The sequence below is a fragment of the Strix aluco genome, chromosome 3, assembly GCF_031877795.1.
Source record: "Strix aluco isolate bStrAlu1 chromosome 3, bStrAlu1.hap1, whole genome shotgun sequence".
NCBI lineage: Eukaryota > Metazoa > Chordata > Aves > Strigiformes > Strigidae > Strix > Strix aluco.
In genome coordinates this window covers 116017730-116045430 of record NC_133933.1, presented here as the reverse complement: position 1 = coordinate 116045430, position 27701 = coordinate 116017730, and the positions used below count along the sequence as shown (strand labels likewise).

At 45.5% G+C, this 27701-nt stretch overlaps 1 protein-coding gene across 2 annotated transcripts in view; it reads right to left on the bottom strand.

Moving 5' to 3' along the window:
• GRHL1 (grainyhead like transcription factor 1) overlaps positions 1-27701 on the bottom strand; it is a 44285-nt gene that overhangs the window by 14334 nt on the left and 2250 nt on the right. For both annotated transcript variants that reach the window (XM_074820051.1, XM_074820049.1), the window contains exons 2-9: positions 25936-26122; positions 22877-22947; positions 20969-21359; positions 20096-20172; positions 19131-19287; positions 18506-18617; positions 17450-17544; positions 4447-4605 (exon numbers count right to left, since the gene is read on the bottom strand). In XM_074820051.1, coding sequence (XP_074676152.1) covers positions 4447-4605; positions 17450-17544; positions 18506-18617; positions 19131-19287; positions 20096-20172; positions 20969-21359; positions 22877-22947; positions 25936-26122 — 1249 coding nt within the window. The remainder of the gene's footprint in view (positions 1-4446; positions 4606-17449; positions 17545-18505; positions 18618-19130; positions 19288-20095; positions 20173-20968; positions 21360-22876; positions 22948-25935; positions 26123-27701) is intronic.

Genomic DNA, 27701 nt, shown 5'->3' with positions numbered 1-27701 from the left:
ACCAAACACTTTTGAAGAAAAGACACTGGGAATCCTGTATTCCACAATTAGGGAATAAATAAGCTTATAAGAAAGAGGTTTTCCCAACTTCATCACCTAGAGAACAGCCTACAGTCTGAAAAGCAGTAGTTCATACTCTTATCTATGTGTTAAAGGCAGTGGGTTGGGTTTTTTTTTTCTTTTTGTTGTTCTTTCCCTCAAAGTCTCCAGTTGGGTAATGGATTCTTGGGCTGAGAAATGGAAGAGGCATTTTAGGAAGAGCTGCCTTCCCTACCTCCTGCAGAGGAACATGATGTATTTGATAAGCAGCAGAGATGCAGGGAGAGGATGTGCCATCGAGTCACAACACACTGGGACCCTTCATGACACCACAGGACTCTCCGCTTCCGCACATGGGCTGCATTGATCAATGTGCTTCAAAGACAGAGGACTGCTCCTCATCCCCTCTCTGCACACCCTCTCGTGCTGGACGCAGCTCTGGCACACAGTCCACGAGCTGTTTGAACTCTTTTTCTGCCTTGTGGCCCCAGCAGCTCAGCTGCTGGCCAAAAAACTAGACAGAAGCCAGCAAGGTGCACTCGCAGCCCAGAAAGCCATTTGTGTCCTGGGCTGCATCCAAAGAAGCATGACCAGCAGGTTGAGGGAGGTGATTCTGCCCCTCTCCTCCACTCTGGTGAGACCCCACCTGCAGCACTGCGTCCAGCTCTGGGGTCCACAGTACAAGACAGGCATGGACATGTTGGAGTGGGTCCAGAGGAGGCCAAGATGACGATCAGGGGGCTGGAGCACCTCCCCTATGAGGACAGGCTGAGAGAGTTGGGGTTGTTCGGCCTGGAGAAGAGAAGGTACCAGTGAAATCTTATTGTGGCTTTTGAGTATATAAAAGGGCCTTATGAGAAAGATGGAGAGAGACTCTTACCAGGGCCTGTAGTGACAGGACAAGGGGCAACAGTTTTAAACTGAAAGAGGGTAGGTTTAGGTTGGACATAATGAGGATTTTTTTTTTTTTTTTTTTTTTTTTTAAAAACAATGAGGGTTGCGAGACACTGGAACAGGTTGCCCAGAGAGGTTGTGGATGCCCCCTCCCTGGAAGTGTTCAAGGTCAGGTTGGATGGGGCTTTGAGCGGGGCTTCTGATCTGGTGGAAGGTGTCCCTGCCCATGGCAGAGGGGTTGTAACTAGGTGATCTTTAACATCGCTTCCCACCCAAACCATTCTGTGATAATGCAACAGAAGGAACAGTCTCGGTGTTGCTGCCCATCCACATGAATGCTGCCTCCAGCTGCCTTGCACCACCTCTCTCCTTCCAACAGGACCTCACTTGCTTGTTCCTACCATCCCATAAAAACCTTCCTCACAGCACTGCCCATCACTACAAGGGTAACAACAGGTTCCAGCAGACAACACTAGCTACAGCCTGTGAAATCTTGTATTTAATCTTCCCCAAGTGCATGCTTAGTCGAGGCACCATTTACAGCAGAGAAGGTCCTCTTCCTCTGGGACAGGTCACCCCCATACCTGCACAGCCCAAATATTGCTGGGCTTGTGCTGTAACATGCCACAGGATGACACCATTACACCCATGATATTTTACTCAGGTCTTGAAACTACATAGTATTAGATAAAAACCAAAAGCCCTGGGCACCTGTGGACCCCTTTCCACAGAGAAAGCACAAAGGGGAAGACAGAAACACACGAAGAAACCTGGTCTCAGTGGCAGCAGCCAAACACTAGAAACAGGTATCAACAGCTTTCCCTTTCGCCCCAAGCATGGGAACCCTCCTCCTTCACTCCTTTCTCATGCAAAGGCCACCACACAACATTAACTAAACTGTTGAACCCTCTGTAGGACATCTATTGATTTGTACACACAAAAAAGACAGCAGAGGACTACCATGCCAGCATCTGGGTTCAAAGTCAGTTCAGGCATGCAATGCAAGCACAGCCTTAACAGACAAAGGAATAGAGGGGACCTACACAGAGCTGTTGCTGTTAGGTGGCCACAGAATCATCATTTTGTGCTTTTTTTGCCAACAGACCTCCACACTCTAGACTTAGTCCTCCACGAAGTAAACACAGATAACAGCACTTCTGCAGGTAAGAGTGGCCACACGAGGACAAACACATTAAGGACTGCAATACGTGTGGATACTGTAGTAACAATGGTCCTGTAAACATTCAAGACCAGCCAATTGATTACCTAAGATCCAAAGCAAGGTGGAAAATGGGTGCTCCTGAAATGCCAATGCTCTTAGAGGAGGCCTGGAGAAAGTGGCCAGCATTAGGGTCTACAAGTCAGTAGCCACAGCTGTAAGGACAAAGGTCTACTCACAGGAGCACTTGCCCAGTGCCTCAAACAAGCGACTGAGTACACAGTTTGATTCAATGTGGTGACAAGCAGTATTCAGCTTGTTGGCCTCCGTCTCCAGCTCTCATTGCCAGACCCAGTTCAGATCTGAAAGGCAGCAAACTTGAACACCATTTCTATAAATGCAAGTTGCAGAATCATCAGGCAGCAACCTCACATTGGCTGCATGTTCACAGAACAAACATCGGTCAGATTAAATACAGAAAAGTAATCTTTTCTCCTTCCCTCCCTCCTCTTTTAACTTTTGCAAAGTATCTGGAGGAATAAAGCAGGAGCAAAGGACAAAATCCCAAAGGAAAATAAAAGATACACTGTCATTACTGTACTAATAGATTTGCTGAAATTTATGGTATAGACTCAAATGGTTTCCTTTAAGCTATGTACTGACTACATGTCTGCCTTTTTATTAACTGATTTGTCTTATTAGCAGTGGCACAAGCCTGTCAGTAATTTTAGCACGTTGTCAGTAATTGACTGGACAACTTATGAGTAAAAGATCTCTCTATTCCCTGCAGCAAGTCTGTACTTACTGGTATTGCAGAGAATACATGCTGATAACACACAGGACTCCCAGATAACGAAAGAGCTTTAGATGAAACACTTGCCTCGGTCTCATTTTAAAGGAGGAAAAAGGAGAAAAAAGGCCTGAAGAAAGCCCATGAGACCCAAGCCTCTTAGGCTTACTGGCAAGTCTTTAAGATAGCTCTGGAGAGCATTCGTTAAGTCCCTGGTAAATTCTTTGCAGAAACCATCATAACAGAAGCTATCTCAAGAGGCACTTCAAGGAAGATGACTAAGTAGCTTTACACTGGCAGGCAGCTACAGGCAGCTTCTCCCAACCATGCAAGAAAGCAAAGGGGCCTATTTAAAAGCATATAGATGGACAATAAAACGTGGCAGGATGAGTCAATGGGATGCTACAGCAGAGGCAGACTGCAGAGGGCTCCATATAGTTTGGGAGGTAAGTGGTGGCAGAGCAATGGCGTGTGAGATGAATCTTTGCAGCAGTGTCTGGGGAAATGACAAGGCAAGACCGCAAAGCGTGCAACCAGTGCAAAGCTAGTACAGGACTCAGGAGTGGGGGCCACAAACCCATCTCGGACCTGCAGCTGCACAGAGAGGTATTTGAGATAGCACTCACAAAGAGTCTGTGCTGTGAAGATGGAGTCCGGATGCAAAGAATGAGAGGCCCTAAGCAAGTAGGATGCTAGCAAAACAGGAAGGCAGTGTGGTTCACAGCAATCAAAAGAAGATCTGGGGAAGTCCAGGCAGCATTTATCCCAGCCTAGAAAGATCTTGGTCACTCTGGAAATAGCAACATTGCACATTACTTGCTTTGGTCCTTCAAAAGACTGTTCAGGCAGGAACAGGTTACAAAGATTGGGAAACATCCTTTCTTCACAAACTCAGTTAAGCTTTTATGACTGCTTTCAGCTCAGATCCTGCTAGGTTTCTTTCACAGCTTCTGGTGAACGGTGGCTTTGGGAAAGGTGTTAATTCTCTGTGTGGTAAATGAATCAGGCAAAGCAGTCAAGTTACAGCATCCACCCGGCTTGTAAACAGGCTTCATTATACTGCTGTATCTCATGCAGTACAAAGAAAACAGCAACATTTTCTGTTCACAAGATGTGCAAGGTGTTGTTTGGGGTTCTTTTATAACAAATGCAGAGAGAACACACAAACACATTTAAAAGGACCAACACAACATAGCTTGGGCAAAAAGACAACCCTTCACTTGCTCCCATCAATTGCAATGATTTCTCCTACTGAAGGCACTCTGCGGGACTTTCCCGGGTCTGGAGTACCGACAGCCAGTCTTCTGCCACTGACTGACCTTTCTCCAAAGTCAATGTCTAGGAACACTTCTCTGCTCCAGCATTTTGAGAGCAGCAAATTTATCTGAGGTCATCATAACATCTATGAGCCAAGTAGAAGGGCTTGAAATTTTTTCCTTGCAAAGGCTGAACACAGACAGGAATTCTCAGTGAGCCAAAAATAGTAAATGGCAGAATTAGAAAAGCTGCTAGACTGTGGAACAGCCCTTCCCAAAGGGTCACTGGCACATTGACCCAACCTCACCTTGTCGCAGAAGACTTTAATCTGGCAGTAGGCTCTGTGGACAGGTTTGTTACTCCTGTTATTGTAGCTGTAGGTGTCGATCTGAAGATTCAGAGGCAGGCCTTTAACTCCCTTCTGAGAGGAGAAATCCGTGCTGAGGCAGTTCACAGAAATGAAAACCTGCAGAAGAGGAAAGCAGCACCCATCAATAGTGACACATAGACGCCTGGTTGGCTGCTGAGCAAGGAACAACTCAGTGAGTGCCAAGACCCAAATGCTGGTCCTTGCCACTACAAGCAGGACCTTCTTTATTCTGAGAAATCAGGCAAAAACCTCAAGAAGCAGTACAACATTCTTAATTCTTTAAGCCATTACAGGGGACAAAGCCACTTTGTCCAGAATGGATTTCAACAAACTCTCCAAACGTTATGAAGACTCCACCCATCCTTCCCAGATATTTCCACTCAAGAGATTTCAAATGCCGTCATCAAACTTTTAGCAACAGCAATCCTCCTACACCCAATCCTCACTGCCCAGTGTTTTACCATCTTGGTAAGAACACAACCATGCTTTGAAAAATTTATGTTACTTTGGGCAAGTTAAAACAAAGCTTTCCACGAGTTTTACATAAGCTGCTGGGATCACAGCTTATGCTTGAAACTACTTGGGGATTTTTTGTTGTTGATTTCTTGCAAATGATATTAAAAGCTTTAAAAAAATATTAAGCAACATGTTATCTTTAAATATAGGAATAATGCCATTACTTCAGTGAAAGAGTTTCTGTGCTTTACACTTAAAAAGATGATCACTATTTTGAATATTCCCCTGTAAGACCTACAATACCCTGTTAATGTTCAGATCAAAAGGGAAAGAACAATATTTTCATTACTCTAATAGAAAAATTGAATTATGGGGAAAAGGAATTGAGTGATTTTGAACGTATCTAATTTCATTTTCATAATTGCCTAAAAAAAAACCAAACACCCAAACCCACCCACAACCAGAAAACAAGCCCAATGCTGCTTAACAGAAGGAAGAAATATCCTTGTGTGGATATGAACAGACAGACCAGAGTACTTTTTATCCAGAACATGGGCTTGCTGAGTGCCAGGCTTTTCTCCAGACACAATCCTCATTATTGGCATCTCTCAGAAGAAGCTGCAACGATTAATTACCACAAATTTACAAGCTACCTAGACCTGCAATGGCTCCTCTCCTCTCTGCTTCAAGAATAAAGGCTGGGAACCCACTGCTTTAAAAAAAAAATAATCAAAGCCTTGGGAGCCAGAAGCACCTTGAGAGAGATTTTGCAGGAGTACTATCCCCCTACCTGATGGCTTACTTATTGTGCTACTACCACGAAGTAGTACATTTGACAGTCTCTGCAGTGAGTTAGTGCCACCTCCCGGAGCCATCCCGGTGTTGCAAAGTCTCAAGGTAGGTTTTGAATAGCGTATGGGTTTGGGTTGGATTTGTGGTTTTGCGAAGTGCTTATCATGGGCTTCTTCGCACAGGTTCTGCAACATCCTTTATTAGTTTTAACAAAAGAGGGGAAATGGAAATGTAATAACTATCACCAGCTCTTTTTTCTTTTCCCCCATATATAACACAGTAGTATAAAAAGCCTGAGGGGGAAAAAAAAAAAAAAAGAATAGCATAGATAAGCGTCTTCTCTCGTAATGATTTGTCTGAATGTTGGAGATTCACACGCAACTTCTAGCAGCCCCTGCAAGCACCAGCTGCCCCAGAGCAGGGAGGCAACTGTCAGCATACCAGCTTAGCAAACAGTCCCCATCCCTTCACTGGTGCATATACACCCCTGCTGAGTCCCGCTTGTGCAAAGGGACATTGAAATGTGTGAAACAACATCTTAACTCACACCATCATGGCATGCCAGCAGAGTCCCATCACCAGCCACCCCAACCCACACTGCTTGTTCTGCGGTGGCCCAAGCCAGGACAACTCACAGGGACAGCAGCACGGAAGGTGAGCCAGTGCTCAGTGCCCGCTTGCCTTCCAGCCTCTATCTCAGCATCCCAAACCTGTGGTTGTTCCAAGACAAATTTTTCTGAAAGCATTAAATACATCCCAAGTCACAGCCAGGAAAATTATTTTAAAATAAGCTCTTCTCAGTCTTCCCCAGACTAACCCAAATGATGGCTTTGCCAGCTTTTATCCACCCCCCTTCCCTTTTTGCTACCTTCAGCTTTACAAGGGCATTTTGCTTGCAGCACTGGCACACCCCAGGGGAAAGCTTCAAGGAGTCTGAAGAGCTGCTTTCACCCACTTTGGAGCTAGGTAATCAGATGTATGCACAGCCTGAATAATTGTGTTCCCTGAGCTGAGGTTTTGTTTTTTAAGAAGAGCCTCAACTCTGGTGTTTGCATATTTTTACATTTTAAATTTTAATTTTAAATTTATTTATCCATACTGAATATTCACACACAACTCATGTCTGAAGAAATGACTGCATTCTTCAAGAAAATATGCCTGAGCAGTCATTTCACATCAATTTATGTGAAATCCCTTGTTTGAGTTTCACACAGCTGGACACTGGTGGACTAAACTTTCAGCATCAGCCACCAGTTCCCTAGCAAGCAATGTCACTTCTTTATCAGATAATCCAGGGCTACATTTGCCGTTTTCATGGCTTACCAGCCACCCAAAACCTACACAGCACACTGGGCTAAAGGTAGAAGCATTGGTCTTAGCACAACAGACACATGCTACAGCAGCAGAGCTGCATGGGTATCCCATGGGAATTTGGGATTGCCTGTCAGATGACAAAGATTATCCTCCTACTTTAGAGTCTCCTCATTTGATTAGCTTTGGCTTTAGCAGCTGACTTCATTTTCATGCCATTTAAGTCTTCAGGACTCTGGGCAGAAGATGACAACTAAAACCTAATCACCTCTGAAACAACAGAGAGGCAGCCTGTCTTCTGCTCATACAAAGCCATTTCAGTTCAAAAGGATCATCTACTTCTCCCTACCCATTCTGTACCTCCTACTTTTGAGCAACTTCAGGTTGCCTCAAGTTCCACAAAAAGGGAGTTTTAGCAAACAGCATTTCCAGTTTGGGCTAAAAGAGTTTCAAGCCAGGTGCTTTTTGTGATTTGACTTGCGTTCGAAAAGAAACATAAGGCCAAGTGACTGTGCCAGCTACATCCCCACCCCAAAATTGCCAGAAGAAAGAAAAACATAACCGCAGAAGTTGCTCTGCGTCTTCAGCCTGCTGAGCAAGATTCCTTTTCATGTGTCCAACCTATTTTTCTAAGGGCAGTTCCGCATTCTCAGCTATATTAAGATTTGTTGTTACTTTTTTAAAAAACATTTTCATCTCACCTCCCAAGATTCAACATAAAGACAGCGCTTAAAAATAGAGCATTGTCAAGCCAGAGCACTTACAAACATGAGTCAAGCCCTCAAGAGTTACACAGATTTGCTTTAGAACTGAGATTTCTAAAAGGATTATAATCTATTCTCAAGTTATTTTGCTTGCTTGTCAGTTAAGACTTTAGTCTATATTTGAATCATATTTCCATGTTTTTCTCTCCAGTGAAAGGCTTTATTTTTTTTTTCTGTCTTGTTGATTTCTTCATGCTTTTTTTATTATTAACAAAAGCTGAGATTCTCATCAAGACAAATGACTCCAAAACAGCGAAGTTTAAAGGTAAAACACCAAAGAGCATGAAACCTGTGAGCTGGTATGAGCTGTTAAGCTCCCTCCTCATCTGGTGACCTATACCCCAACACGCTACAAACCATCCTCCACCCAACACCAGGTTGGGTTTCCTGCAGCCTTTGGGGCAGACGAGCAGCAACCCAGCCACACAGAGAAGACCGAAAGCAGAAGGATTAAAAGCACCTCCTCCGGGATCACGCTGGAAGTCAGCGTGGGAAGAAGCCAGACCTCATGACTTCCCAGTCTGCTTCAACCACCTGACCACTCACATCCCTCCTCATCTAACTTGGAAGAAACACACCATGCCTACGTTCAAATCTACGAGAAACAATCTTCCATTTTAATAGTGCAGAGAAAAAAAATTAATCTGGCAGCTCTGCTGTGTGCCCTCAAGGAAGGGCAGCAGAGACAGCCAAGTTCTTTCCACACAGCACCTTTTTCTAACAAGATCTGCCTTTCAAACAAACCAGGAAAAACAGGCATAATTAAAGGGCAATCAAAGCACTGCAGGAACCTCGCTGTCAGCGAGATGAAAGATGCCTTTTTTAAATGAAGGCTTGCATACCCAGATCTCTTCTCCTCGGTTTATCTTGGATGCCGTGCTCTTTTGTCACACAAAAAGCACCAGCAATTTTGATTAGTCCAAAGGCTACATATGCAGCAGCTTTAGATGAAATGTCACCTTGTACAGCCTCTTCTGACTCACTGCAAAGCAAAGTTGAAAAGGAATGATATGTAGGTACACATCAACAGTGTCTGGGCTTTCCACAGGTAATGGCACCACAGGCATTACGGTGCCATAGGCAACTCAGATGGGTACTGCCACACTGTAAGCTCTGGCCAGTCCCCAACTAACACAGGCACAGATAAGACTGTAATGGCCACATAACAGATCTCCCCATTGTGCAAAGTCTTGTACATCCTTCTGGATGAGACCCTACACAGGCGGAATCGGGACTATTCCAGTCTGATCACCTTGCTCCACATGACTTTCATTTCAGTAAGAGACAGGTAAATTGAATTCACCTCCTCCTATTTATGCTCCATAATAATTTTGTACCCAGAGGATGAAGACATCACTCAGTAATCCAAGTCCATTGGGTATTTATTTCTCTGTTGAGAATTCTGATAAAACTTCAGCTCTTTTCTAGCACTAGTAGACAAAACCCTCCCATTTTAATGTTATATTCAACTTAAAATTGTCAGGATGCTTTTGATTTTGGATTACTGTGTTTGTACAGAATACAGAGTTTGGAGCCTACAACACAACAACCAGGGACAGGTTAAATTGCAATGAGCTTCTTTCCAGGGAATGCAGATGGATGCTGTGTTTCTTGACCTTGGCTAAATAATTCCAGTGTTCTGTCCAAGACACAGTAGGCAAAGGGATTCCACTGTGTCCTGGGATCATTTTCCCAACACAAAGGCAGTGTCTTGCCTGTGGTCTGATCACCACACATCCTACTCAAAGAACAGCCTGAGGCTGTGCACAGCCCTTGCACAACAGGACCCACCGGACCTATGCAGCATCTTGTTTTGCTTTCCCTTGGAGCAGCAAGGCCATTCCTGTGGTCTCTGGCCAGGGAAGGCAGCAGTAACTGCACAGCTGAGTTGATTTACCTGTTATTTTCACTTTTTGCAGGACAAAGGGTCACAGAAACCCTCAACAAAAATAAAACCCTCAACCATTCCCTGACATGAAGAGGAACCTTTGAGGCTACAATAGCAGATTAAAAATCAGAGGAACAAATAAGGAAAGGATCCATCAGACCTAAATAAAAGGACTTGGGTATGGACCAGAGGACACAAACCAACTCCCTCCTCCTCTGCCTGCACAGACTCCCTTGGAGAACCAAGACATGCACCATCCAGCACTAGGGAGCGGGAAGCTACACAGCTATCGCCAACACCAGGACACAGCTGCTCCCCACCCCAGCTGACAGCAGGAATTCTGGGAATGTCCATGGAAAGCCCAGCAGCCACCAGGTTGCTTGGTCTCCCACAGAGGAGTGTGCAATTCAGGGGTATGCAGCCATGTGGTCACAGCACTCCTTGCTGGTTAGCTGGAGGAGCAGCCCTAGGCCCAAATTCCACAAACAACTCATCAGCCCTCCACTAAAGAAAAACTACCCAGAAGCTCAAAGGTTGTTATTTAAGTGCTGATGGCTGAAAGCATGTGGTTTCTCTAAAGGCTCAGACAAATATAAACATAAGAGGGAAAAAATGAAGGATCTTCTCTAAAGATTGGTCCAGGTGGATGTGTACAAGATAGGTCTTAATGTGCTTCATCTGTGCTGTGACCTGGCTGGATGCAAATCACCTCCAGCCCAAAACCTTATAAATTACACCAGCACAACTCCAAGCCCTTCTGAGAGGCAGAACTGTCAGCCTGGGCACCGTGCTGTGCCAACATAGCTACATGGCTTCCAGGATTGGTGCTGGGTCATGGCCAGGCAGCTTGGAGTGCAGGCAGGGCAAGCACAGGTCTGCCTGCACACATCCATGAAGGCATCTCCTAAGAAAGCAGTGCTGGGAAGACTGTTCTGTCTTTAAAAGAAGAAAAAAGAAGCTTGGTACAGATCACCTGAGAGGTGGCTAATCCTACTGCTCTCACATTTGTTTCTTCACCTCCCACATGCACCACAGGTTTTGCATCAGCAGGAGGCAAGCCAGGAAAGAGATAAAAAAATTGGGTAATTCATGCACCTGTGGGCTCCCCAGCCACCTCCTGCCTTTGGGATCGGACGCTCCAAATAAGGCTTGTCTGGCAGATGTGAGATAGGGCCACATCCGCTCCAGCTCCACTCAGCCAGACCCAGCACCCTCCTGCTCACAGCCCAGGGAAGTTAGTTTGCATTCAAACCTACCAAGCCCAATTTGGGTGACTGACACAGAACACATTGCGGGTCCCACACCACGCCAAGGAATGCTGAGTGGGAAATGTAACCCAGCCCCGGATAGGAGAACATCCTCCTAGCAAGTTCACGCCATCAAAAAAAAAATGAATGGTAATGAAAGGAAAATGTATGTTCCTGCTCACAAAGAGCAACGCTGATTGTTATTCCAACCTGTTCTGAGGCAAGGAAATACAGGAACGTCTCTGCTCGCAACACGTGGGAAACCCGGGGATACAGGTTCCCAGTCCTACCAATGCTTCCTCCCACCCCACGCTCTGATAAGATAAAGGTGTGGGGCCAGGTGTCAACTTTTGTTGGGTTGGTTGGAAAGAATGTAAAAACAGCAGTTTGGCAAAAAAATTGGCAATATGTTAAAAAACCAAAATAAACCAAAAAAACTAACCCCCCAAAAAAACACTAACAAACAAACAAAACAACCCACCTACCAAATAACCTCAACAAAAGCCCCCCAAAACAAACAAGAAAAAAACAACAAATAAAAAACCCTAACACAAAACTCAAAGAATTATGTCTACAAAGGCACAAAAACGGTTGAGAAGGAAGTTTTGCCATCAGGTATGAAAGGAATGGAGAAGAGGAAAAAAGTTATCTCCCACTTTTCTCTACAGAAGAGCTAATTTCAGGAAGATTTCTCTTCCAGCTTTAGGAAACACATTGTGAGCTCCGTAGTTGGTTGGAAGACCAGACAGATGGTGGAGATTGGGACACCAAGTTCTGAAGAAAAACTGCGAGCTGAGAAATTGCTTCTAATTTGCAATGCTTAAAATCAAGGGCAACACATGCTTATTTTTAAGAAAACCCAGGACCGAGCAGGGAGAGGTCTGCATTAAGAGGCAGGTAGGCAATACTTGCTATGACTTTCCTATGTCAGTGCTCCAAAGGCTGTGTGTACTTGTGCCTCAAAGTACTTGTGGTCTGCAGCCTTGGCTTCAAACCAATCTCTTTCCTTTAAGTATGTTTGACTCATCACATTTCATAGTTTCATTTCCAACTAGCCAAACCTGTACCTCCTCAATGCTGCTGAAGGTGGCAACACCTTCTTTAATGAGGCATATGACTGCTGTTTCATTACAAAGGCATCCATATAAATGCATGCAATATTCATCAATCAAAAAAGTTGAAATTCTTCCTACAGTGAACACCAAGTAAGGATTATGCTAGAATAAACTCTTAAAATAGATCAGTGGTGTACACCCCAACCTAGTTCAAGTTGTAGCAAGAGATCCACCCTCTCCAAAAATTGAGCTCATCTGAACAAAAAATCCTGCCCAAGAACTAGTCAACACACATAAGGATCTGCCAGAAGACCACCCTCGTTGCCTAATCTGCTATTTCAAATTAGCCTCAAATTACTTTAATACAGGACCATTCCACTTCTCCTGGAAAAAACAAAACAAAACACTCACAAACCAAAAAAATCCAAAACAACCCCCAAAACATTAACTGTTCGTTGAGGGTGTCACTTAAGAGATACCACAGCACCTTCACTTTGGTGGAAAGACAGCAAAAAGCTCTACCAGAATATTCTTCAGCTCTAAATGCTCCTGTTACACCCTCACCATGTATCCCTTTTTAGCAGAAAGGGTCTTTTCACACAGAGCATCTGGCTTAGAATGCCTTTTTTTTTTTTTTTTTTATTTTTTGAGGGAAGGAGTGGGAGGACAATAGAACCCTTAATGTGCAGTGACATCATTTTTGGCTCCTGTCCCACCATCCAGCCTAAAGCAACCCAGACAGAAGACCTCCACGGAGGCCCTTCTCTGGGAGCTGCTGGAAGCAATGCTACATTTCAGAAGTGACCCCTTGGCAAGCATGGAAGGGGTGCCCCAGCACACCAGGGTCCTTGCACTGTTAGGACTACAAAGAGGCTCTTGCCATCATCAAGCAGACAACAACTAACTCGCCCTGCTCCACCAGGCAGGAGCTCAGACAAGATCTGAGCAAAGCTGGATCCAGCAAAGCCAGTTAACCCTGGGGAAACCGATCTGTCCAGACTGTTCAACTGCCACTGACCTGAGAGCAGGCCGTGTCCCCAGGCCAGAGTTAAGGGACAGAGAATTTGCTTCACAGCCTAACGGGTAACACAGCAGAGGTAACAGGACAACGGCCAACATTATGAAGAGTAGCAGGAAACACTTGAAAGAAGTGTGCATTTAACCATGCACATAGCGGCAATTTTCATTAAAAGACCTCTAATGGGCACCAACCAAGAGAGGGAGAACCGGGCATGCTGTACAGATCTGGGAAGAGACAGTTCCCAGCCTCATCATGACCTGAACCTATAAACGCTTCTCCCAATTGACATACGGAGGTAAAAAAGGGCTGCATGGACAGGATTTCTCTTCCCTACCTTTAAAATCGCTCTGATTTTAAAGATGGATGAGCCTGCTCAGTCAATGAGGAGGGGCAGACACCTCCAAAGAAAGCTCCATCCCAGCTTTAGACACCTTGTCCCTAATGAACTCATAGAAGCAAAAGATGACAAGCTTGTGTTCAGACATCTAAAAGCTGTTCACAGGAGAAGAACCCCACCTCCGCTGTCTGCCCAACACGGCAGACATCCAGGACAGGGTGGGAAACTGTTTGAAGTCTCCACAAGCCTCAGGGTAACTCCAGCATTACCTGTTGCGTGCAAGTGAGTATCAGCTACGCATCTTTGTCAGACTCATCAGGCCAAGCTTCCACTCAATCAGGATGGCTCCTGACTGAGTAGCTGTGCTGGCTTTCCTAAATATCCAATTCAACAACTCACCAGTTTATCAACTAATTTCCCAGTTTACCACCTCCCCCTTTCTTCTCACAAAGCCTCTTCATCAAATTCCTCCTCTCCCCTGATCCTGATCTGTCAGGTGGTGGGGTCAGACCCCGCCTCTAACACAGGCACACCTAGAAGCCCACCAGAATCATCGCTTCCCCATTCCGCTGTGTCTCCTGTCAATCTTTCTACCCTGTTCTTGCTCTCCTTCCAAGGAGCACCCTTCGGGGCAGTCTGTCATTTCCTCTCCACCGTTGGCTCCCTTCATTGTGTCAGAGCAAGGAGGCTTTGGATCCTGGGTCCTTTTCCAGCTTGAACACACTCAGAATACTTAACCCACCACTATTTCATAGAGTGGCCACTTCTAACAGCTCCTGTGATGTCCCAAAGCAACAGAAGGGGGCAGAGAGGAGCTGCCAGAAAGAAGCACACAGCATTTGCTCCGAAACCCATGGAAACTGTCTGGTCCCAGAGTGGGAAGCGCCTGTCATGCATGAAATACTCCTGGTTTCTACACACATGGGCTCACGAACAGCACAACAACGCAGCCACCTGTGTGACAACACCATCCACGCAGAGCCAGACCTGCCTTCTGCATCCAGCACCCAAAGCCCTGGCATTGCCCTCAGCTCTCCCAGCACAACACAATGGGAAATACTGGTTGCTGAGGGCATCTCAAACATCCTTTCCATCCCCATCCCCCGCAGATGCAAAACCTGCACACTTTCCTTGCTGCAGAGTGAGCACGACTCTTAGCACCGGAAAACAGTCTTTCTTCACCAGAAAGCTGTATTTTACAAAATGTCTGAAGTGCCCCAAGGGGACTGGCAAATCACACTCTCATGCAGGCAACACCCTTCTGCAGGGACCAAGTGACAGAGGCGCAATATTCCTGTACATCCCCACAACGAGGGCTAGCACAGGAAGGACAAGTACCTGGTCCCAGAGCTGCTAGGGGCAACTTCTTGTGAGAATATACTATTTCCCCCTTAAATCCAACACACACCCAGAGCCCTGGGTGCCTAAATGAGTAATTACATCAGAAACTCCAGACACAGAGCCTCATCACCTCCCATTTGACACCACTGCACAGGATCAAATCATTCCCACAGCAAACTGGGAGCAAGAGGGAAATGGGAGAAGCAGCAACCCCAGAAGAATCACCTGGCTCTGGTCCAGGTAACACCAGGGCTCAGGAAGTAAATTCCTAATAATCAAGGCTTGCTGGCTGGTTAAACATGCCATCTATGCAGCACTGCTGCTGTTATTAAATGTTTACACTGTATTTATTACTGTGGAGGACTTTCTGCAGCATCAGAAACTCAGCTCTCTCTATTCCCTGCTCTCTTCGTGTACTTTAAGACTGGGGCGGGGGGGGGGGGGGGGGTGTAGAGAAAAAAAGAAAAAGAAAATAAAAAGAGAGAGAGTGCGAGAGAGCATGCAAGGTAAATGAACCATGCAATAAAAATTGTTGAAATTGGCTCAGGCATCTCCTGATAAGATCACAGGAGTTGAGAAAGAACTGCAGCTCTACTGGTGAGAAATCCAACCATTGACAAAACGCATCCACTCAGGGAAAAAAAAGTAAAGTTAAACAGACACTTAAACGCACAGAGCACATGCTAAAGATGGCAGTTCTTTGAACACTGAAGTCCCGAGTACTTTTGTCTTAATATGATTCTGTCCCAGGAGCCAAGGCTTGCACTCTTGGTATTAGCAGTCCCCTCTGTATGTTCATACAAACCAATACTCAAAGTATATGGATCTCACACACTAAAATTCTGAATCTGGAAGCAAATTTGCCTCCATAGCTACAAAACCACTCTGGCTCACACCTCCCAACACCACCTCATCCCATGTAGTTCAGCTCTGAGCTGCAATAGCACCATGAGGATCCCTAGACCTTTTCAAGCTGCTATAGGCAATTTCTCCATAGATTGAAACTACTCATTCAGGGGTCTGTAGAGTACCTGGGCAATAACCACCTGCTTCATAGGGCTGGGCTCTGTCACCTGATGGGAAGGGATGGCTTTCCTTGGGGCAGCCACAGGGTTCTCAGCACCAGCTCTAAGCCCTGCTCCTGGGTTAGCGACCCGTCCCTACTGCTGTAGGGTGGCTCAGCCAGCAGAGAGGCAGCTGCAGAGCTGCGAAGTGCTTCCAACTCCTTGGGGACCTGAAATCATCACTCCATCTGCATGATCCATCCTTGTGTGCAAATCCTAAGCCCTAAAGTACATTGCAGACACCAATTACCTGTGTTCCTCAAATGTTAGACTGGCCATGGCAGCAGGGTAACATTTCAGAAATACTTACTGCCTCCTTTTGACAGCCCTTCTGAAGCTTCATCTGCCTGGTCACAAAGCAAAGTGCTCCATGTTTCAAAAATCATATCAGCGTTTCAGCATACTCCAGCAGGTAAGGGCCTCCCTGCCATCCCTCTCAACCCAACTGAAGCTAAATCTGGTAAATAGGAAAGGCTGGCACACAACGCCAGCCTCAAGTAATGTCAGCACTTTCAGCAGCAGCACACACAGCTCCTCACTGCTTCCTGCCTGGCATACCAAACTTCTCACAAAGAGCTGAAACCCAGCAGCAACCCTCATGCCACCTCTCCCTGTCTTTTCTCCACAGCCCTTGTGCAGCACAAAGCAAAGCCTGTGCTGACAGCGAGCTCTGTGCAGTGACACCACCCCTTGTGCATTCTGCAGAGCACAGTGGCACACACAGCTCCACAGAAGGGCCTTTGCGTTCTCTGCCGAGAGCTCCTATGTCCCCAGGCTACGCTCTACCTAGACAGGGCACTCTGCAGCCACCAGTTTTCCCCATGATGCTGGGAACTAGCACATGACATACTAGCAAGGGAACAGCCAGTCACCAAAATTTGAAGGAAACCATTCCCAATCTCTAACAAAAACCCACGCAGTAATCACACTCTCCAAAGAAAACTCCTGCACTTTGAGTCCAGCAACAAACCCACAGGAAATGCTTCTGGAACCAAGGTGGCTCCACTCTCTGGCCTGCTGTCCTTACACCCAGAAAGATGCATGGGCCTTCTTCAAAAGCTGGAGTGGCTTCAAACAGCTGCAGTTAGCTACTAGCTAGGGAACCTGCCTGTACTTACACACCTACCATAGTGCCCACCGTTCTGAAAAAAGGATCAAACCAGAGTTCACCAGGAGGCTGCTCTAGCTTGAAATAGGTCACTGAGTGCTGGGATCTGCAGTTTCAGGAACACATGATTTGGGAGCTCAATGGCAGCACCTACTCCCTCTCCTACTAAAGGCAAGCGCATTGCCACAGCCGTAACTCCCTCAGAAGTTGCCCCCTGCCTTCCGGGGGGATCCTCCAAGACCATGCTCCCTGCCAAGCCCAGCTATGCTCCATCACACCTCCCGCACCACTTCATCTGCTCTGGAAATGCTCGGTGCTTCCTTTTGTCAGTACTTGTCTGTCAGGTAGCTAGTTCTGCCAAGAACCTTAAAGCAGCTGCAGAGCTCTCCGCAGTTGCACATGCAAACTCTCTTAAGAAATAGCCAGAAGGTTTTGCCTAATGTAAGAGCGTAAACAAACTTGTTACATGCTAATCACCAGGTAGGCCACACACCCTTCCCCTCCCCCAGCCCCTGAATCTGCTAAAAGGACAGGAAATATAATCGTGGTCACATACCTTTGCTTCCTCGTTGATGTCCCAAGTGAAGGATATGGCATTGTATGCAATCTCCTCAATGTTACTGATGGTGTTGAAGCTCTCCTTGTAGTCAGCTGTTAGGAAGAAGGACACATGAAGGATAGGCAGTACCATCTGGAGTCCTTAATCACACAAAACAGCCAGAAACTGCAACTCCTCAGCAACCCCTTGGGGGCAAAGGAAGCTGAACTGTACTTCAGAACCGATCATTAAAAAGGCTGAAAATGGTCCTCGTACAAAACCACAACAAACAGAGGAAGGAGTAAAAAGGGACTCAGCAGAAATTCCAAACTAGAAACTCCAGTGAGAAAGGCAGACATTCCAAATATCGTGTGTCCTGTGCCATAACCTGCTATGTGCGGGAAACTCTACCCTGTACAGCAAGGGCATAAGCTCTCAATAAAACTCCTTCAATAACAAACAAAGATTTGCATGCGCGTCTGCTTTAAGTGCCAAGTGATTAATCCCTGCTTTTATTCAAAGGAGGAAGGGACGAGGAGTACAACCCAGCCTTCAGCCAGAGAAGGCTGGAAGCCAGCCAGCCCCAGCCTTGTCTGGAGGCAAGTGGAAATTTGCAGTGTTTTCTTTTTTTACATGCACCAAAGACCAGTTGTGAGCAAAGCTGTGGGAAGGAAGATCATTAATGTCGAGGTATTTCTACGAGGATCTTGTCTTTTGAAGAAACACAGTATTTAAGAGAGCCACAGAGTCTATAAGCTGCCATTTAGCTACAAGCACCAGGATATGCCAAAGCAACTGTCATTTGGAGGGGGGTGTTAAATCTCCCAATGCAAAACCCTAAACTCAGCCTGCTCACCAACCAAAATTCTCCAAAAAATCAGCCTCTTTAAGGAGTCCTAAAAACTACAGCATTAGCTCCAAGCAATCAAAAGCTCTCTCTGGGCTTTCAGCAAAGCTATGTATAGCAGAGAGCGTGATCTAAAGGTTCCTTAAAATAACAAAGCTTTAGCAGAAAGCCAAACCTTGCCAAGGAATTAGGTTTGGAGTTTGACATCAGCAATCAGTGTTCCTTACCTATGTCAATGCATCTTTGTTTGGCCGTGTGCTGTCTCGAGTGCCAGTATTTCCAGTGCCTGAGCTGATCTTCCCTTGTTTTGTCTTCAGCAAACACAACCATGATAACACTCTGAAAGGACAGGGGGAGGGGTAATATTAAAAAAAACCCCAAAACACCAACAAAAACCACACACCAAAAACCCCACAAACATGTGAAAGTGAAAAGGCCAGAGTACGCTTGTTTTGGAAGTTCTCATTGGTATCAGGTTTTCTGCTTTAGGCTTCCCGACTTGACGCACCGTAATATACCTGGCACACCACTGCCAAACAGGAAGGTAGAAGCAGCACTTTCTGGGTCATAAACAGAGATGAGCAGAACTGCTCTCCTAACTGGAGTTCAAGGATTTCATTCCAGGTGTTGCATCACCTTTACACAAGTGCTGACACCACTTCTTAACAGACTGAGCCAGGATGGGTTGGTCTGGAAGTAGGTGGACAGCAAAGGAACGAACACTGACGTAAGACAGCGGGTAAGCTGGCCTTAGCGCTGATGCTCTGGTTTAGATTACTGCGCTTTGGGAGAGTTTAAGGCTACCATTGTACACACCCTCTTTCCCAAGAAACCACAAGAGCTGCCACTCACTCGGACTTTACTGATGGGGTGATGGATTCCTTCACTGCTGCTGACTTCTTTCAGCGTGATCGGGTAGAATTGACCTTTATTCAGGTAAGTCATTGTGCTGTCCCCAGGTTTCTGTCGGAGGGACTTAGAAGCTTCCAGAGTGTATTCAAAGTTATTCCTATGGAGCGAAGAGGGCAGTGATTGCTAAGGCATTTTCCTGGAAAGCCGATTAAATGATCCACATTTAATCTGGAGAAATTCCAAAGTCGTTAGTTGACTCACTAAGCCATCAACAGGCAAGGAAGTTGGAAAACAGGATGAGCCCCTTTTTCAACCATTTCCTTCATGAATGAACACTTAAGAGAAGTTCTTGGCAAGCTAAATCCCAAGACACATCAGCAGGCGAGACTGGAAGCTCCCTATTCAGGCTGAGAGCAGTAAGCTGCTCTCACAGAACAGAAAAGTATCTATTAGCAATTAAATTAAATTCACAAGCTAATAAGCCATTCAATGGCCATGGTCTTCTCTTCCCTCTTGGTCAGCTGCAACTAATCAAACAACTAGTTTATTTCCCTCCTTTAGAGTTCAGAGGAGTTTCATACTTCCCATTTCTGCTGTAGATTTCCAGCAGGAAGAGCAAGGCAAGCAGGCCAGGGAGAGGGACACAGCTGGAAGCCAACTCTGAGACCACTGCAGAGCTGACAGACAGCACTGCATCTTCACATGGGACAGTGATTTGGTACAAGAACAGCGACTGAAACTGGGTGGTATTTCCAACCCTGCAGGTAGTTTTCCTTAAAGATACAGGGTAGGATTTTCAACTGTGTAATTCAAATGAGTAGACACTGTTGTGCTTTTGAGATACACAGTCCCCCCCACAGTGCCTGACAGACTCAGCGCAGAAAGGCATGAACTTGTACTGCTTGCTCGTGGACAACTGTAAGAGAACAGGAGGATACAGGGAAATGGGGGCCTTAAAGCATTACCCAGAAATGCTGTCAAAAACATAATCTTCTGAATTCATGTTGGCCATCCGCAGATTCAGTTCAGTAGGAAAGAAAACCTGGGGTAGACACAAAACAAAAACACAACAACTAACACAGCAGCAACAAGAAAAGTCAAGATTAAACAGATACTCATTACCACAGAACTTCTGGCAGGCAAACTGATCATCAGATAACAACTGATTTTTGGTCTGTACAAACAGGACACTTGAACGGTGTTTTACTCCAAAACTTTTGGGTGTCAACTAAGCACAACATCTCACAAGCCTTCTGAGCTTAGGGCAACATTTTAAAGCTTTCCCAAATCCCAAAGAAAGGGCATAGCTACACAGTTCCTTGAAGTCTGGCTTAAAAAAATCAAAACACAGTTACGCTGCTGTTTTTAGTTGGTACCATAAAAGAAAAAACCACAGATTTTCATCCAGGTTTAACTCTCATTCAAGGCCCCTAAATAAACCGATTGTTTTTAACTGACACACACCACGCCTAGAAACTGGCAGTAAGGAAGCTTACAGACATAGTCACTTCACTTCAGTACCTGCAAAGGCACTGCGGAGTGCTGAACTCTTGCAAAACCTGGCCTGGTGCGGTGGATCAAGATAACTATTTCCACACTCTGCAAGCCAAAGGCTCTGTCACTGCTAAGATTAGTCATTTGTTTTTGATAATGATTTCATGTTGTGAAGGTTTTATTTACTAAGTTATACTCATGCACCTTCCTGTGAAAGCTTTCTATTCCTAAATCACTGGACAGATTTCTGACTCACATTACAAGAACAATTAAAGATGGAACTGGATCTCTCCATCCTGATCAAGACATGCACACACGCACACAGCAACTGCCTCTCTTGGTACCTCTTGCACGCCCTCCTTGAAAGTCTCTGAGAAGGTGGAGTCTGGCGTTCTCCTCTGGGAGTTTTGAGGCTGGGTGTTGGAACTGAACTGGTCGGGATTGAGGTTCCTGTCGAAGACCACCACCCGCTCAGGGGGCTCAGGGTGGTAGACACTTGGTGGGATGCCCACTGCAAAGCCATGGGGCTGGGTCTCCGTTTTGATGGAATGGGTGGGCATCGTGGCAATTGAAACGGTGACCGTTGTGTCAGGGGTTGTAAGGTGGCCTCTCTTGTCCATGCCCATCTGGGGCGTGTGTGGAAGGACAATATTGAAAGGCACATTTTTCAGAACCTGAACTCTGTTTTCTCCAGCAGAAATGAGTGACTGTTCTGTTACATTTGGGATGCTGTTCCTTTAAAGGGCAAAGAAAAAAAAAATCATGCATAAATTATACAGCTCATTTTCTCCTTAAACAAGAGCTAGAAATACTTCTCAGCCTTTTGGACAAGCACAGCTGATACCAACTCTCCTGCTTATGCAGCTCAATTCTAACCTGAAAAGCTGAGAAACTCATTCAAAAAAAAAAAACCTCACCCACTGCTAACAACCCCACTTTGGAGATGAATTACCCTGAAGGAAAGGGTAAGGGTTCGCGGCCCAGATGCTCAGTGCTTGGAAAACAGCAGTCCAAAACTAAGCACTCTGAGGCCCTTCCCACCATGCATCGGCACACGCAGGCTCCATTAAACTGGTGTTTGTCAGATGGAGAAGGACCGAGATCAAGGTTACTGCTCCTCTGCCCTAGGACTGCGTGCCATCCGGGAAGCACTAATAGGGAAATTACACCCCTCTTTCATGCACAAACCCCCAAGAAAATCCACACTGAGACTCCCGGGAGTGGTTTGCATAACCTCCCACTCTCCACCCCACCACACTCATTTCTGACAGGACAACCCTGAGATCTGTGTCTGAGCTGACCTCATAGCTAGTAGCCACTAAGTCAGCCTACCCTCCCTTTCTCCCTCCCCACATAGTCCTGCCCTCTCCTTTGCACCAATTCTGACGCTCCCCTGTCCCCTTGGTGAGCCAGTTCGGCTTGTTACACAGGCAGAAAAATAGCCATTTCTTTTTTTTCCTGCTAGGTTATGGGTCAGCGGAAGACCAGAGCTGCTATGAGAGGAGCACGGGAACACATGCCTGGGAACCAGACGGGTCTCCTCAATGAGTCGTTCAATCAGCTCAGCCAGACCACAAAACCTCACCTCGAGTCCTTAAAGCCTTCTAGTCTGTCCAAAGGAAGAGGATGGTAGGAGTGGAAGCCTGGCTTGAATGAACCTCACATTCGTAATATTTACTTAATCAGTATCATCTTCTGCTTGGGAGGCATAAGAGAGGGAGGGCAGGAAGAGGAAGAAAGAAAGGAGTTCCAGAGGATACAAAAGAAGTCCACAAACAGTACAAAACCAAAACTATATCACAAGCACTTTGAAGTCCTTCCCTATCAGTCCATGCACGAAGAAGCAATGCTGCTGGTGCCTGAGAACCAAATCAGCAGTGAGCAACTGAGGCAACCACATGCAAAAATAAAAGGGTCATCAGTCACCTCTGCAGCCTTGGGAAGAGGTACCTGTGCTACCAGGCTGTGCCTAGTGTTAAAATGAGCACCTTTTGCTATGCTGACTGTGTGACACCAGTAGACAGAAAGCAGATGGATGGCAATGAGCAGCAGTTTGGGCCTCAGCTCTCCACATCATGATCCAATTCCCATCCTGTTCCTGGGGCAGCACAGGAATTTGGGGCACAGAGTAAAAGCAAACAATTTCACTCTTCCAGGACAACAATGCAGTGCAGCTAGTTACTTTCCTTCAGCACCTTGGTGGTCTAGGAGGGAAGGGAAATAAGCAGACATGCAATAATAAAAACTAATACCTTTTGCTATGGTCTTGGTCAGGATGTTCTACCTCTGGTTTAGCTGTTGAAGATCTTCTCTCCCTTGGAACCTGGGAAATGCAAAACATGCTGTAATTGCATTCTTCCTCCCACACAAAAAAAAAATTAGCTCCTCAAAACACAGCCATTCACTCAAATTAAGAAAGCATCGCTCTCTGATACCAGTCATTACTAGCATTACTGCTTGACCAGTGTTCACACTGCTCTGGGATGCCAGGCCCACACCAGGCAATGCCCTGTAGATCCCCGTGTAGCTGACCTGGCCAGCTGTGCCAGCCCTGGGCTCCTGCCCCACCAGGCAGTGGGAAAACCAGTGCAGAAAACTGTCCATCCTTGGCTGGAGCACTAGCACCAGGGTGAGCAGGACCAGGAGCAGAGTCCCCAAGGTTTGTGCTGGTGGTGCAGGTGTTCTCCTCTGCAGGCTGGCAGGGTTCAGCCTGCCGGGTGAGCTCAAGACTTGTGAAAGGAATCTGCGCCACAGCTCCTTCCCCAAGAATACATGCTCCCTAGGCCACTTCCTCAAAGACCACTTGAGGCCTTCCTTTCTCCTTGGAAACCAGAGGAATCAGGGAGGACCAGGTCCAATAAGTGTATTGAGATATCACAGCTCATTTTTGTGCATGGCTGCATGCAACACACTGACCCAAACTGTATTAAGTTTTTTATAAACAAAAGGTAACCCACCAATGCTCTGGATTTAAGACAGCTGCTTCTCATATTTTATGCCATGGAGAGGATTTGCCCTGAAAACACCACACACCACCACACAGATCACACAAGCCACCTGGTCCATACACAGGCACATGCCATCTTCCTGCATGCTGCAAGGCCAAGGCATACAAAAGAAGGTGAACTCTTCGACCTATGGCAGCTCGGTTCACTGGAGCACACAGCCAGCGCCCCAGCGACCCCAATGGCTCTCGCCACCGCTGGCACAAACCCACAGTGCTCAGGTCCCCTTGACTGTGTAGCAAGTCCACACAAGCTCCTCTGCAAATGCCTCCTGAATGAGCAAAGCAAACACCTTCTGCTGTAAGGAAGGGTCAACTCCCACCACCTTCCTTCGCTGAAGCCTGCTCGGATACTGTCTGTGTTTGCCAGCTTGGGTGCAACATGGGGAACTACCACTTTACTGTTGACTCGAAGGCTGATGGCATACCTGTGTGAACAGCATACTTCTCTGAACATCCCCCAACTAAAACCTAAGTCCTGGCTCTTCCACATAACCTGGAATCTCCAGTAACACCAAAATTGTTGGGTTTTCCATGATAACCAGCAAAATTTGGAGAACCTCTAGCTGGAGACTGCTAGAAGGCCAACACTAACTAGTCACTGGAAAACAAGGGTCTTTGAAGCTCCGTTTGGCCAACACTCTTAAACTCTAGGCTTTGATCAAAAATTTGTTTCCCATAAGGCCTAGTATACTAATCACAGTTGAGCTAGGAGGGTAGCCCATTAGTCAAATGGAAGAAAACTCGTTGCTTGGTTTTGCTGTTGTTTTTTTTTTTTTTTTTTTAATACAAAGGTGATCTCATCAGCTGTCTTAAATAGTGCAGAGGGGCCATATTAGAAATGCCTAGACATTGTCCCTCTGGCATTACTTCATAACTGCCCTCAATAAATCTTTCAACCTCTAACCATTCTGCTTCACCCAAGTATGCGGCATACCTGTTCTTCCACCGATTTTTTTGTACACCCACTGATACCCAAACATAAGAGGAAACCCCGAATTAGACATTAGTGTACAGCAAATCCCTTCTGCTTTGCCAAGCGTGAAGGATCAACGTCAACGTTCTCTTTGTAATCTACAGGTTTAGAAATCAAAATTGATTTTGTGGATTAAAATCGTTCTGGTGAAAGTGTTGGGGGATTTTTCCAAAAGCATAGCAAGCACAGGCACAAAGCAGAAAGCCAGTTTTCTCACAAAACTAGCTGAATAACATCCACATCAGTGAGTCTGTGGCATTTTGTCGTGTGTGCGTGTGGAGTGCTAATCTCCATATTAAGCATTACAAGAATATTTTGATACGTAAGACATATTCAACTCTTAAAAGAGCAGGCAAGGATTTTGTACGCACAAGGCAAACTCTCCTCATTCTTGAAGAATAAACCAAGGCTGGCAATTGCACTCACTACTGTCAAGAGACACTAACCAAAGCGTCAGGCACGCAAGCCAAGTCAGCCTCCTGGCCTCTCTGCACATTCAGCAAAGGAAAAACAGGCATCTCCGCCTGGTGTGCCAGGCCAGGCCACCATATACAACGAGCAGGACACCTCCCTGCCTGGAAACGACTGCTTGGACATGGACTGGAGATAACCACCCTGGCTTAGACTTCTGGTATTTAGGAAAGCAAGCTCAGCAAGATGTATCCCATGCAAACCAGAAGGTTCCCTGTTTGGCTGTGTTCAGTTCACCTGTGAGCATCTAGGAAGGTGCATGTCTCTGAGAAGACCATGAACACTGGGGAAGACAACCACAGTTGTCAAAGGATTAACAGACTACAGCAGCTTGAAGTTCACTGAAGATTAGAGGGATGTGGACAGCAACTCCTTCAGGTGGACATTTCCATCCCCGACACCACCAAAAATCTGTAGTTATAGCTTAGTATCAGCTGATACAAGGTAGCACATCAAAGCCCCAGCAAAAGCAAGTGGTCCCACCAGAATAGGGATCACGTGAGCAAAAGGAGAGAAGCTTCTTTCTCCCTGTGTATTTAAATTCAGATAGGGACATGCTCCCAAAGTCTCATTCTTCATGACTACTTCTATAACACATTGCCTCCTGCAGAACCTGGAGTTGAGAGGCAAAGTGCTACTGAAGCTTTTGGCCCATTAAATTAAGATCCAAGGGATCTTATTTTACTAAGCTAAAAATAAAACCATTTTCAGAAAAAGGGACATGGATTTTTTTTCCATTTAAAAAACACAGTCCTCGTGATTTATTCATAGCTTCTGTAAAATCCTCTAGTAAATGACACCTTTTCCATAGGTGGAACAAGAGCTCCGCTGGCTGCCAGAGCGTACCCACGCCAATCTACCTTGTAGTAATCATACAGCAGTCCGAGCGCAGCTGCGCTGTCTTCATCACCATTGATGCTCATCATAGCTTTGGTAGCTGCTGTAAGGGGATTTTCAAGAAAGGTTTTCCAGGCCTCATCTTCACTGGTGTACGGACGTCTCTGAGAGTAGAGAGAGTCATTCTGAAGAACCAACACGGGTCTTTTACTTGTATCATAAAAAAAGAAGAAGAAAGAAAAAAGCCGCCTGTTAGAACACATGAAAAACATTCCTAAAGTTCTTCAAAATTAGCTGCCCCAGTTTCACAGTGTTCATATTCTGATTCAGTGTGCTGCAAGGATTAGTCAACACAAAAAGCCCAGAATCCTAATTCTGATCTCACTCACGCTCCATGTAAATCAGGATTAATTTGACCAAACTCAGCTGGATTACACCAACCTATATAAAAAGGCAAAGCTGTTTAATAGCACAACTGACCTGCTCATGCTCTGAATCCAACCCAGAAAGAGTTACACATGCTTCCTGGCCTACCACCTACAAAACCTCTAGCACATCCTACGTAATACTACCAAGCCACAACGTGCTCCAGTTTCCACATGGAACTAGAAAAGGTGAATTAATGAAACATCTCTTTCCCCCAGAGCTTTCAGAAAGTGTCTGTGATCTCAAGAGTATACCTGAAAACACCACCTAGAAGCTGCTGATTGGTTACAGACTACACAGGGAAAGGGGTCAAAGGGACCTCAAAGCAATCCAGCAGTGAATTTTTCTGACAAGGGAAGCCAAGAGACTCGCTGCCTGGTTATTGTTGAAATAACCCATGACACTAGTTCCAAACACCCTCAACAGATGACTGGGGGGGGAAAAAAAAAAAAAAAGAAAAACTGGACTTTTTCCCTTTATGCTGCAGTATACAAAGAAAAATTATATTTACTCTGAACATTTTGAGATTGCTGGGAACAAGAAAGCTCCAAGATGACTTGGACCTTCTGCCCACAGGTAAATGTGGGGCATCTATAGAAAATGTTGTCCTATTAGTTTAGGCAACTTAATATATTTTGGTTCCATTGGTAAAATATACCCTTCATCTTTCAAATCAGTTCAAGCTAACGTTTTTTAAATCTGACTTTGAATCCAGTTCAAACAGTTTTCTTTCCAGTGCAAGTGTAACATTAGTTTACGGCAGATTGGTGGGGAGAGAAGGGAGGCTTTTTTATTTTCTTAAATAATCCCAAACTTGGCATTTTTTAATGAATTGGTAATAGTTTAAAATAAATAAATAATTATTAAAAATCCCAGAATCCCACAAAAAGCAGTTCCCCAGCACCACCACACCTCTTCCCTGGTAGATAAGCATTCTTTTCATTTATTTACCCAGATGCTTTCAGAGATTGAAATATACTACAAATACAAAAAGTTGTGAAATACTCTAATCACTATAATCAGCTTAACAGCATCCTGCATTTATCACCACCTTCTACCAAAGAGGCTGCACAGCACTTTGCAAATTCTGTGTTCCATCCTTTATCAGTTACACAAGGAGTCTCGCGGAGCTTCAATGGGACAGCTTGGCTGAGCTGGAGATACTCAAAGCAAGTGGGAGTTTCCAGGACTTGTAAGAGCACTTTGTGGCTATAAATCAGTATTATATAGTTAGAAAAAAGCAAACAACAACAACAATAAAGACAAGCTCTTGCACCAAGCCTTTCCTTCAGGTCTTTGTATATATTTGTGTACACGCTGATGCAGTGTACCAAAATGCAGATACTTCTGGTATCAGGACATC